The sequence below is a fragment of the Musa acuminata genome, chromosome BXJ1-4, assembly GCF_036884655.1.
Source record: "Musa acuminata AAA Group cultivar baxijiao chromosome BXJ1-4, Cavendish_Baxijiao_AAA, whole genome shotgun sequence".
Lineage (NCBI taxonomy): Eukaryota > Viridiplantae > Streptophyta > Magnoliopsida > Zingiberales > Musaceae > Musa > Musa acuminata.
The window spans coordinates 2,167,939-2,181,279 of record NC_088330.1 but is presented as its reverse complement, the minus strand read 5'-3'; the positions used below and the strand labels follow the sequence as shown (position 1 = coordinate 2,181,279).

General features: G+C 36.9%; 2 protein-coding genes across 3 annotated transcripts; one reads left to right on the top strand and one right to left on the bottom strand.

Annotated features, from left to right (window-relative positions):
• The first annotated feature begins 3,362 nt into the window (after nucleotides 1–3,362).
• Nucleotides 3,363–4,520, top strand: LOC135585210 (transcription termination factor MTERF15, mitochondrial-like). The gene has a single exon (XM_065180443.1). The coding sequence runs from the start codon at nucleotides 3,363–3,365 to the stop codon at nucleotides 4,518–4,520; it is 1,158 nt and encodes a 385-aa protein (XP_065036515.1).
• A 1,050-nt stretch (nucleotides 4,521–5,570) lies between these two features.
• Nucleotides 5,571–12,596, bottom strand: LOC135641032 (protein transport protein Sec61 subunit gamma-like). Of its 2 annotated transcripts, none has more exons than XM_065156017.1 (3): nucleotides 12,412–12,596; nucleotides 12,182–12,297; nucleotides 5,571–5,824 (listed from the first exon to the last, which is right to left on the bottom strand). In XM_065156017.1, exons 1-2 carry the CDS (start codon nucleotides 12,503–12,505, stop codon nucleotides 12,182–12,184), a joined length of 210 nt encoding a protein of 69 aa, XP_065012089.1. In that variant the 5' UTR covers nucleotides 12,506–12,596; the 3' UTR covers nucleotides 5,571–5,824. The 2 variants fall into 2 exon arrangements, with proteins under 2 accessions (XP_065012089.1, XP_065012096.1); XM_065156024.1 differs by having other exon boundaries at nucleotides 5,571–5,820.
• Nucleotides 12,597–13,341: the final 745 nt, after the last annotated feature.

Here is a 13,341-nt window from a genome sequence, read left to right as displayed (position 1 = left end):
TACCATGTCACATGTGCCATCACTCATATGATTGACTTGTAAAGCACCTATAACTAGCAATGTTACATCAAATAAAAGCCTCAGTCATTAGTATATAGAGGTTGTATTGTCGAGGGAGACTTCCAAGTGCAAGTACTAATGAATCCTATGGGAAACATGATCATACAAAGGTATGATTAGAGCAACTAGAGAGTAAGCTACTCCATAGCTCATATTCGCTCAAGAGATTCCGATAAATCAGAAAACAAGACCATGCGAACAAATTTTGCTACTATAGACGCAAAAGAGAATAGAATTGGGGCGAGTCATACAATATAATGGCAGAAGCCATGCATAAGAGTTATAGTTTATCTTTCTATTAACCAAGGTGAAATACTTGAAGAATATATATATATTAAATTAGGTAGTCGAAAAGGGTGAGGAAGCAATGATGAGTCTGTAGGGACCTAACTATCCAAGACTAAGCATTAGCTAGAATAGAGGTAGACTCAAAGAAATGTCATAGTATTATAGAGGTGGATCTACTAATCATGAAGAAATGAGACGTAGATGTGAAGTGATAGATAGTAGGACAATGGGCATAGAAGTATCATTATACCATAGAGGTGAGACTTCTATATAGGCATCAATCCTTTGCTCTCATGGAGAGAAAGTGTGTATGATCATGAAAGAGGCCAAAGAGATGGAGAATGAAATGACAAACTCTAAGTATTAAAATAAGACAAAAGGGCAAAAGCTAGAGAACTTTATAAGACCGATGTTGATGGACTTTTCATTAAGATAGTTACAGAGGGAGACTTCAAGTCGATGTGGGAGCCCACAACTAGAAAACAAAATATACAATATACGATCCTGCATTCTTAAAAGTTCAATGACAACAAGAAGGTAAATCATAGTAGCTAACTTAGCATAATGAGTATAACACTTTAAGTGCTTTAGAAGTATGAGTAACGAGCAGACAAAGGCTAATACCTAGCTTTATAAATGAAGTAAAACCCTCGAGGAGGCGAGCAAAGTCAAATACCCTTAGTTTTCTCAATGCTTAAAGTGTTATCTAGTAGAGGAGCTTTGCACTTGTTCCAAAATCCTTTGAAGAGACTTTATAATAGATAATTGTTGTCAAATCTTTTTCTTTTTTAAAGAAGGCAAGAGGTGTATTAAAAATAAAGATGATTAAAAATAAAGATAATTAAATTGAAGCTCCTTAGTGAATTGAGATTTGCTTATAAATACATGAGTCTTAAGATTTTAGTGAGAGAGATACAAAATATCTTGGGTGCTCTTGAGCGTTTCTCTTTCATGGATCTAAAAATATTTAAATGAAGAAGCCAATGTACAAGAGGAGTTGTATTTGACTAAGGAGTATTTGACTATGGATAATTCAAGGATGCTGTAACTGATTTATATTTAATAATAATAATTTTATCTATGAATATAGATGAGAGTTATCGAACCACGTTAAATCTTGTATGAATTTTTTTATGTAACTTAAGAATATATATTTTAATTTATTAATATCTAAGCTTTTTTTTATTTTAAATCTTAACAATTACCACCCATCATCATTTTCATCACAAAAACTAAAACTATGCTCTTTTTGTTCTCTGCTAGTCAGACCAGATCTCATCACCACGATGTTCCATCTCAGTGCATGCTATATTATGATCAATCTGTACATGAATGCAATTCATGATAGGTTTCTTGGCTTAGAAAAATGCAGTGATGATCCTTTTATCTGTGAAATACTTATCTTTCCGAACTTACTCTATCAAATGTAGATACTATCATAAGATATTATTATGTAGATATGAAGAACTCCCAAAGCTACTTGTTTTGTCTGCTACTTGGAATTCCACAATATATGCAAACAAATATCGTAGAGAGTTGTAAAGTGTCGGAAAAAAGAGAGAATTGTATAGTGTAGGAAAGAAGAGGAGTAGAGAGTACGTAGCAAGCACTATGCAAATCGATTTTGTCAGAGTGCAACCGTGAAAGTTTCTTGGAAATATCAGACCTATTAAAAATAATATTTTAAACAAATATATCATAATTAATTTAATAAAATGATTTAAGTATTAACTTAATAATATAAGTCATCTTATCACAACTTCATTTGAAAGATTTCAAGTAGAGTGAGCTTCATGTGGGCATTAGATAGTGTGTTGGTAAAGTCAAAGCGTGGCGGAAGGTCTATCTCTTATGGTTGCTGGTTTCGACTGCTAAGAGTTGAGTATGAAGGAAGCTTCCTTGGGCTCTCTTTGATGGTCACCATATGTTTGTGGTAGTTGTTTTCAGTAAGGAGGCAGCTGACTATGTTTGCTGGTCTCCGTGTGTTCCCTTCACGGTGGAAGCACCTACTTAGAGAGAGGTAGATCAATCGAAATAGTTTATCCTTTCGTATCCTTCAAACCAAGAATATTGCACCCCAATCCAACAAGATAAAACACTACAAGGAGCTTCTTACATTTTTATTATGATATCGACGATAGTAAAGTTTGACGTGAAACGATTAGGTTGGATCTGAGACGGTTTTCTAAATAATCTCTCAAGTATTTAAACAAGTCAAATCAAATTATGATAATAAACAGTTAATAATTATGATGATATTTAGGATTGAGTAATCTTATTATTGCTTATTGAATTTGATAATTTAGGTAGCATAATTATCAATTAATTCGAGGATTGGGACTAATACGTAGTTCATTGGTGGTCATTCATCTATTTATTTATTTTAGTTGGCATACACTAAAAGACGACAAAGAAAAAGAAGTCGTGGTCGTCGTAGAAATCTTCGATCGAAAAAAGTTTCTCCAGCACAGTAACATAGTTCTACGGTTTAGGATGCATGTCTTTCCGACCAAAATGCACTCTTGACGTAGCAACACCTCATACAAAGAAGACGATGACGATGATAACATTGATGAATAGGTCATCCTACTTTTTTCTCTTGTCCAAAGCTCTCGCCTTCATCTCTCATCGTCGTCGATGTTGTCCATTTTCTCACAAATCCTCTTTTTATCACTCTAAAATAAATATAGGGATGTTATTCGACAAAAGAATAATAATAAAAAAATTTTCAAAAAAAAACTTTTTATTATCTTAAGTTATTACACATTAAAAGTTTTTTCTCCCCTAAACGAACTAAAAGTTGCGGAATAAAAAATAATGACGCACGCGGTCGCAGTAATCTCCGCCCGAGAAAATGACGAATAAAACCCTCAACGCTGTTCTAGGGTTTAGGACGCAGGTACTTCCGGCCTAAACGCGCTCCTTTGTACGCAGCTACGCCACCTTCGCAAGGTTTTGCTGAAGAGAAGGAACCTACAAAGAAGAAGAAGAAGAAGAAGAAGAAGAAGAAAAAGATGGCATTGATGAATAGGTCGCCCTACTTCTCTCTCTTGCCCAAAGCCCTTGCCTTCGTCCCTTGCTGTCATCCGGCCGATGCTGCCCTTTTTCTCGCAACCCATTCTTACTCCGCCGCCTCCGGTGCTCCACAGAGCAGCTTTATGGCTGAATACCTGGTCAGCACCTGTGGCTTCGATCCTGATCAGGCGGCCAAGGCCTCGAAGCTCCTCGGCCGCGTCGAATCCCGCCACCAGCCTGACTCCGTCCTTGGCTTCTTTAAAAGCTACGGTTTTGACAACACCCAGGTGAAAAAGGTCATATCTGCAAACCCCCGGTCTCTTCTCCTCGACGTGGAGAGGACCCTGGCCCCAAAGTTTCGAGCTTTGCAGGATCTGGGCTTCTCCTGCTCCGACATCACCCACCTCGTCGGATCGAATAAACACATCATCAGCCAGCAAACCCAGACCATCGTGTCCAAGATCCAATTATTGCAAGGCCTCCTCGGGTCCAACGACTTTTTGGTGAAGTTGTTCAAGAGGAACAGGTGGTTTCTCGGGTTTAGCGCCGAGAAGAGGATCCAGCCTAACATTGAGATTCTAAGGGATTGCGGGATCACGGGTCAGAAGCTCTCAACGATCCTACGGCGCCACCCCCGCCTCATAATCCAGAAGGCTGAAGTCCTGAAGGCGTTAGTCAGGGATGACGAGAATTTGGGAGTAGCTTGTGCCTCGGGGACGTCCATCCAGACTCTCAAGGTGCTCCACAGCGTCAGCAAGAAGAATTTCACGGCTCACTTGGAGTTCTTCAAGGGCTTTGGGTGGTCCGAGGATGATTTCCTTGCTGCATTCAGAAAGGCTCCTACGCTTGTGGCAGTTTCTTTAAAGAGTTTGCAGAGGAAGATGGAGTTCTTGGTAAATGAAGCTGGATGTTCTCCATCTTATCTTGCACTTCGGCCATTTTTTTTGTTGATGAGTTTGGAGAAAAAGTTGATGCCAAGGCATCGGATCGTGACAGGCCTGAAGTCTAGGGGAGTTTGCATCAGTAACCTTAGTATGGCTACATACATGATATATCCAGAGAAGAAATTTCTGGAGAAGTTCGTCAACTGCTACAAGGAGTATCCAGAACTCATTGAGTTGTATAATGTAGCCCCCAAAAGCAGAACTGCACTTTGATCGTGGAAATGCATAATGCATAGCACAAGCTTTTGTACCAGCAAGATATGTTTCCAGGTTCCAATTTTCCACTATCTGCATAACATGATCTACAGTTTGCAACCAAATAATTCCTGCCATTTACTTCGTTTTCTGTGAATGTAAGATGAGTTTGGATGTAGTAAGAAAATGAAGAATGTCGAGAAGATTTGTGATGGTATTGCCGATAGAGTTAATTGCTTGTTGATAATCACTTGTGTAGACGCCGCATGGAATTGTTATTCTTGTCCCATTCGTTTGAAGTCTACTGGAAGATATCAGACTTATGTAGATTATTGGACACCTGAAGTTTTGAATTGATTTAACTATGGATATTTGGTAATTTAGGTTTCGAGTTTTTGGTTAATTTTTCAAATGATAAGAAGTAGGATTCTTTTGGATGGTATGGTAGGATGCTTTGGTGATTTTCAATTTAAGTGCTGGAATATACAAGTCGTCCTTTGCCAATTTAAGCATTTGAATACGGGGGTGGTCTAAACTTCATGCACTTCAGTTCAGACAGGCCAACTCCATGTGGTCCGGCCTGAGCGACCACTGCCTAAGGTCCTGCCCATTAAGACTGCTAGGGACTGGTTTGCAATGCAATGAAGAAATTATTGTAAATTTCAAGGACTGAATTGTAAATTGATAATAACATTTTTGGACACTGAATCCAATTTGGATGATCAATATAGTGTTAGGTGCCTCATAAAACCTAGATTCTCTTTATGCTGACATGATGAAATTTTAATATGCTGTTATTAGTTCATATTTCTTTTGGCAATCAATTTTATATTGATGCGTCTATTGTAGCCTATAATTGACGCATATTAAATGATTGTTAGCTCCATTTACAGAGTGTTTGGTGCAAAAGAAGTGGATTAGCAGTGATCTCAGAAATTGCTATTTTAGTAGATGTTACTGTCCAGAGGTTGTGTTGTATCAAGCATAAATTGTTCTTACCGAAAAAAATACTTGGGGTGTTAGCTCCATTTGCAGAGTGTTTGGTGCAAAAGAAGTGGATTAACAATGTTCTTGGAAATTGCACTTTTAGTATGTGTTACCTTCCAGAGGTTGGCATCTGCAGTGTGCTAGTTTGATTACATTTGAAAGGATATGTTGAACAAATTGGAAAAGGAAACAAAATTCTAGGAGTTACTTTGCTAGGGAGAATTCAACCATTGCCAGCCTTCAGGTAATGAAAGAGAAATTAGACTTGCCGCAATTTCTCCCTTCCCAAAATGTATTTTGTCCGCTGTCAGATGAGCACACCAATTTCAGCCTTCCTGAAATGTATTTTACCCACAGTCAGACTCAAGTCAAGATATTTCTAACAGTTAGAATCTTTGGTTATATTTATGATATGTAGTTATACTGGTTTATGTAGTATGAAAATCCACATTTCAACTTTTTTGGCTTTTGCTACTATATGTTTCTTTTGCATCCTTTGTTCGGTGTCTTATTATTGTCAAAGCTGTAATAGCTATAAAACAAAAAGGTGATCGGGAAGTCTAGTTAATATGTCAAATTATGCAGGTTGTTTTTATGTTACAAACTTGTGCTTCAATGTGACAATAGAGCATTTCTAAATTTATTGCCTAATAGCAACATGTAATCTCGAATTTGATTCCAGCCCTTAGTTCTCCAGATTCTTATATATGCTATTCTGTTGTAGTATAGCATGCTAGTCTCAGCCATACGTCCGATTTTTTATCTTTTGGTGTGTTCCTTTTCTTAAGACTTTGTTGTATTGTTGTCTCTGGACAAATACATCAAAATAATCTTCCCTGAGGTATTGTAGCATGCTAGTCTCCAGTAAATTTTGGATGTGTCCTAGTTCCAATCTTTTGCTTTGTGCTTTTTTTCAGGTATTCATACATTATTGGCCTTGGTGAATTAACAGCAGTGTCTCTGGCAGGTAGGCACTTGGTCAAATTAAACTGAAGCACTGCTTACACTTGTTGAGTTATCTGGATCCAGAGAAGTTTTAGATGACTTGCACCCTAACGCATGTAGAGATGTTTTCCTGACAAAGGCTTGACTCGTTATCAGGGAAGAATTATACATGTACTTTCCTGCCTCAGAACTAGTTGCTGGATAGGGTCAGGTTCTTTCAGTAGGAAAAGACTGATGCTCTTTGCAAGGCTTGATAATTTTTATTTATGGGGGATTTTGTCTCTAAAAAAACTGAGATCCTTTCAACTTGTGGAACTATATATGTTCTAGGTTTTTTATGCGCTCTAAAATTGCTTGCTAAACAAGAAGATCAATTTATTTTTTCTCGTTATTATCAGGTTTTGTTGGTAATGCGGTATCATCCCTGCTTCCCGTATTTAAGATTTCTGATAGGTGAGATGTTGAATCTGCTCATTATGGCTTGCAATTATTGTTATTGTTGTGTGTTCTAATATACTTTAGACTAAGAAATGATGTGGATCTGAGCATAACTTTTTGTAATTAGATCAAACCAAGAATGAGATATCTTGTTTTACATCAAATGAAACTGAACTTTCTTTTAAATTTGTTTCCACCATATTGATGGTGATCAAGTGAAGTATGATGTGGAATTTATACTTTAAAGGCTGATTGATGTACACAGCACAGCTGTTCATTTGACGACTTATCAGTTGTTATTTCTGAAAACATAGATATTGGTCCCTGTCTGCAGTCATTTCTTTGTTCTTATGCCCAGATTCTTTTCCCCTTCTTTTGCACCTATGAGATGCAAGTGAAGGGCAAATGGCATTCATTTCTTCACCGTATTTAGTGTCTGCAGCCATATTTTGCAGACACCAAATGGAAATTTTGGTCATAGGCCTATATTCATGCTCATTGTTAGGTAAACAGGAGTTCGTCGGAGGGGAACTCTCTGATGCTGCAAAGTCTAAAAGATCCTACCACTACAGCGCACAAAACAAGGAATCAGTTAGTCAGCTAAAGTTTTCGGGCGTTTTCCGTAAGAAGGCTCACGTTTGTTATTATTTTTTTCCTAAAAGATGTCTCACGTTTCTCTCTTCTATTTTGAATAATACCGAAAGCATCTCTTACCAGTCTCAATGATATTTTTCCCACTGGTTTCATAGATACCTTATAGACCGATCTATAGGTGTGTGAATCCAAATTGATGGATTGGTTTGTAAAGTAGCATGATCTGATTCATATGATTTACATAATAGTTTGGTCATCCAAATGAGAATCAAAAATTATTTTTTATAATATTTTGATCATCACAATAAAAATATTATAAATGACTCCAATAGACTCCTAACCTCAGTCAAACCAACTACACGCTTAAAAATTTAGTGCTGTAATGATCTACGACCAACGATAATCAAAGATGAACAATTAAAAAAATACTATTTTTCAATATCTTTACACTTTATAAAAACACTATAACATTATTTAAAAAGACTATAACTGAGAAATCCAAATACACTAGAAATAATTTGATATATCATACTATGTATTTATAATAATTTAATAATAATATCATCCAAACAGGATTAAAAAATTAGTTTATTATAGTGTTTTTATTAGCCATCATAAGAAAAATATTGTAAAGCATACTGTAAAATGCATAATGATATCATAATGAACTCCTAACCTCAATCAAACTAATTACAAACCTAAAAATTTAATATCATAATGATCTATAAGCAACAACAACTAAAGATTCATAATATGATGTCATTTGCAGTGTTTTTCACTACATAACCTCAATAAAAATACTATCATGTTATTAGAGAACAATGTAAGTAAGTCAAACAAAATCCAAATATACTAAAAATCATTTGATATATCATACTAGGTTTCATAAGTATTTATAATAGTTCATAAGTAATATCACCCAAATAGGGATAAAAATTTAACCTCTTATAATGTTTCAATCATCACAATAAAAAAATACCCTAAAATCTACTTGAAAATATTATAAATCATCTAAATGGACTCCCAACCTTAAACGATCAAATCTATCTATTTGGACTAGTGCACCACTTGGATCAATATGCTCATGTTGGAAAAAAAAAAGAGGGAGGCGGGGGGATGGGAATTGTACAATTTTTTCAAAAAGCAAAATGTGAAGTTTTCTCATAAAATCGTCCAAGGTTTTCATGAGACCTTCCACATAGGAATAAAGAACTAGTACTTTTCTTTTATAAGATCATAAGTTTTCTCATAAAAATGTGATGATTGTTCTAACATGTTATGACATGTACAAATTCTTTTTCCAAGCTGGTATAATAATTTGTGGAACTAATTACTAGCAAATCGGTAATGATATCTGACAACTGAAATTTGGTTTTGATGCATGCACACAACTCCATCGTATGCATATCAAAGCATACACATTTCACAAGTTATTAGCACCCCTTCAATCATTTTCATTATAGAAACTAAAACTTTGCTCTTTTTATTCTGTGCTAGTCAGTTTAATCTCATCACCACATCTCAGTGCATGGTTTAGAATGCTAACTTTATGATCAGTCTTTACATGGATACAACTCAGTCAGGTTTTTTGGGTTAGCGAAGTGCACTGATGATCCATTGTCTGTGCAGTACTTACCTTTCGAACTTTACTCTATTAAATGCAAATAGCCAAAGATCTTAATAGAGTTGTCTGTCACAGGATATTGTGTAGGTATGAAGAATTCCAAAAGGTACTTGTTTTGTCTGTAACCTGGAATTTCACAATAATCTAACGACAAATCATGGGAACTTATTTGGAACTTTCTTAAGCATATGATATATCAACTCGTACATCTCGTGTCTTTTATCTTCCTCCACTTAGATCAGACAACACACTAGAGATCACACACACAGCAAGGGCTTCAAATCATTGTTATAGACTGGATGGATTTATCTGCTGATCCAAACGAAGTAGTAAATCTAACAGTGTTATCATAAGAATATGATAAATTGAGATTGATCATGAATATACCTGATGTTGAATCTCGGATTTTGATGATGAAATCAATTGATGAAGTCATAATCTAATCTATACTTTGAGAAAGTGATGCACGACTAACTTTGATCAGAAAAGGTAAAACAATTAAAGCAAGAAGAGTCAAACATTGGGTCGAAGTCAGAAATCGAGCATCGGGCTAAAGAATTGGACATTGCGTCAAGATCAAGTGTTGCGGGAGTCAACATGCCGAAGGATCAAGCAATACGCCAAAGGTTCAAACGACGCGCCGGAAGTTCGCTGAGAGTTCGAATGAACCAATGATATGCCAGACAACCTAGTTTTCTTGTCCTATAATTGTTTAGGTCTTAATTATCATAGTTAGGTCATAAATTGAGTTAGTTTTGGGTGAAACCTTATTAACTCAATTAGGGGCCCATTGGGCCTAATCTGGAGTTAAGATGGGCTCATAAGGAGACCCATTCAGTAACCCAAGGTTAGGTTAGGCGATGGTACCGTCAGACCAAGCGATGGAACTGCCTATGAGCTGGAAAAGTGAAGTACACTTTTTCCAAGTTATATGGCGATAGTACCACTCAAACTGGGGGTGGTACTGCTAGTAGTTAATATTGTCAGACGATGGTACCGCCAGAGCTTGATCTTCCAAGCTTTGTCAAGCGATAGTACTGCACAGACTGGGCGGTGGTACCGCCAGTTGTTAGGGGTGCAGGTAGTGGTACCGCCCAGTACTAGCGATGGTACCGCCAATACCCTTGACACCGGGGATGAGATACTTTTTAGCTCCATTTTTGAAGTCATTGGGGGCCTATAAATACCCCATACTTTCCTGCTTGAAATAGCACAAAAAAAGAATAAAAAGCCTTGAGATCCTAAGTTGTAAAAGTCTTGGTCTATTGAAAGAAGATCGTTGTAAAGAGTTATAAAGAGGATAGTTAGTCTTGGTCTATTGAAAGAAGATCATTGGTAAACACCGATGGCCTCGACGAAAGAGGAATCAAGAGTGAACGTAGGTCGTGATGACCGAACCACTATAAATTCGATGTGCATTTCTGTTATTCCAAGTCAAGCACACTTTCATTATCGGTTTTCGTCAAACGAAATTTTCAAAACCAAAGTTTTTCTTGTAAGTCAAGCACACTTTCATTATCGGTTCAATGGTTTTACTTTGAAGAAACCAATCAATGATTACTAAAATAGAAGAATTAAAAGAAATGAAATGGAAGCAAGTCAAATCTTCCAACAAATAGATCTCCAATAAACTTGCAATAAAAATGCTTTATCTAAACTGTTCTGTAAAAACAATAGGTTAAAAGCAAAAACATTAAAAATAAAGAATACTAGCGGCCAAATATAGGATCAAAAAGGAACTAATCATATACACAAATAGAGAGAGAGAGAGAGAGAGAGAGAGAGAGAGAGAGAGAGAGGGGGGGGGGGTGTGGGGGGGTAGGAGCAATAAAAATAAAATATAACAGACACATGTTGAAGATATTTTATGAGGGATAATTGAAATGATTGAAAGAACTAAAATTGAGTCACATAGAAATGGCAAACAAAGATAATAATAATAAAAATCAAAGTGGAGTACTAAATGAAGAAAGAGAACCACACAAATAGAGTGAAGAAAAGGTAAGTCAGATAAATAGAACTCTCCTATGTTATTGATTTCAACATATGAAAACCTCATACCCAGCTACCCATAGTCCTTTAATTTATGCATTCAAAAATTGGTGGCAGGCCTTGTGATGCCACACAACTCCTGTACAAGTTATCTGTTGGTGCCATTTTATGCTGTCCTAACGAGACTGGAGCTATGTTATGCAGACAATAAACAAATTCACTTTAAATAATAACAAATAACAAATTATTGTATTTGTAGATAAAGCTTCACTCTTGTTTTACATACATGAGGATTTATTTCTGCAGGCCTCTGAATAAAATCCAACTTTCTTTTGATAAATGGAAGTCTCTCAAGCATGACAAATTGGAGGTATTACAAAAAGTAGAAGTGTGCCCTAAGTATGCAATTTGGCTTTTCATACACAGTTAACAAAGACGTCTCCAAGATAGCACAAACACAGTTAACAAAGACGAACAAAACAGCACACTCTATTCAAGTTCTACCAATGTGACTTTAAAACATAGCCAGCCAGATTCTTTATCTGTCTATTCACAAGAACACTTGCAAGAAATATACAATTTTTATTACACCATTGAGCCTCGTTAAAATCTCTGCTTCCTCAAATTTCAGTTCAACATGTTATGGATCCTTTATTAACCCTCAGTATAACTACTGTGATATTGATAATTAGGAAAAGCCACCAATTCATTCTAGGATAGCTGTTCTTGTTTAGTTGGCAAGATAAACATAAAACAGAAATAAACGGACAAAGCAAGTAATGGAACAACCATGACAGAGTAACAACAATTACAAAAAAAATTCCCAAATCACAGCACACACCCTATGAATTCTAAAGAAGTTGTCAGACTTTCTAATGAACAACCAAAATCCGAAAGATAAGATCCACATTAACCACAAAAACATAAGAGGTAAGACCCACATCAACCACAAATATAATCCCTTTTTTTTCATGCATTGCAACTACAATTTCTCAATTTGTCGTATTCGCAATCTGAACTATGATAATCACCCAACCGCACGAAAACCATCTCCTAAATCAGAAACATCGGAACCGGAAGGGTTTATACATCGTATTACCTAACCGGAACCGACGATGATGTTGTTGATCGGGATAAAGATCAGCTTGACGAAGAACCCAACGAATCCCATCACCACGAACCCGATCGCCGTGCGTACCGCCACCTTCGTGAACTCTGCATTCCCAATCCGAGCAACATCCATCAGAATCCAACAACCAGAACCGACAGGCAGGGGAGCACCGGATCGAGAGGAGGAACGAGGTCGAGATGAGAGAAGGGGGAACTCACCCTTGCGGTCGGGCTTGTGGCACCGTTTGACGAGGCGAAGGCTGTCCTTGGCGAACTCCCGCAGGGGATCGACCACGGAGTCCAAAGCGTCCATTTCGATCGCGGATCGCGAAACCCTAAGCTCGAGATCGAGATGGAGAGACGAAACCGCAAGATCCACGGCGCACACAGGAGACCGCGACCTCACGCAGACTTTAGGGACTCCAACTTTTGATCAGATCCGTTCGATATGAGGCGTCCACTGAATCAACGGCCCCGATGCCACGCGGTAGCCAAACCATGACCAATCAAAATCCGTAGATAGAGAGTGTTTTTGTTGATAACAGTAGTATAGTTGTTTGATTTCAATTGTTAAGGCATTGCATTTGACTCTCTTCAAACAAGCTTTGACTCACCACTGAGATCATCGGGTGCTAATACCCAAAGACGGACATCCAGTCCTGCCAATAATAATATTTGAATTATTTGAATTAAGTTTGATTTGTTTGTGAAATATTTGATTATATCATAAGTTGTCATACATCAATGTGTAAAATATTTATAAAGAATTATTTAAGAAGAAGAAAAAAATAAATTAAAGTTTTTTTTTTCCCATATCATGTGAGTGGTGGAAGGGTCATCCACTATCCAAGTTATTCACTAGTTTTTTTATTATTTCTCTTTTTTCTCTTTATTTTCTGGTACTAGTATTAAAAAAAAAAATCTTAGGATGAAACCTAACACAAGTTTGTGTAGTTGGGGACATTCGATTGGCGTGGCATGGGAGTAATGTGATCGCAAGAAAAGATGAGAAAGAACAAATGGATGATCATTGATAGGGTATATTATGATATCACCCTTATGGACGCGGTCAACAAATATATCAGCTCGGACGTGGAGCTTCGGGATTGAGATGGAGCGTCATGTTAGATGTGTCACCTTGGACTCGGG

What these genes read in the sequence shown, in the direction of transcription:
- LOC135585210 (XM_065180443.1), top strand. Translation starts at nt 3,363, where the DNA reads ATGGCATTGATGAATAGGTCGCCCTACTTCTCTCTCTTGCCCAAAGCC.
- LOC135641032 (XM_065156017.1), bottom strand. Translation starts at nt 12,505, where the DNA reads ATGGACGCTTTGGACTCCGTGGTCGATCCCCTGCGGGAGTTCGCCAAG. An exon ending in CCACAAGCCCGACCGCAAGG is followed by an intron (nt 12,298 to 12,411) that starts GTGAGTTCCCCC and finishes TTGGGAATGCAG; the next exon opens with AGTTCACGAAGGTGGCGGTA.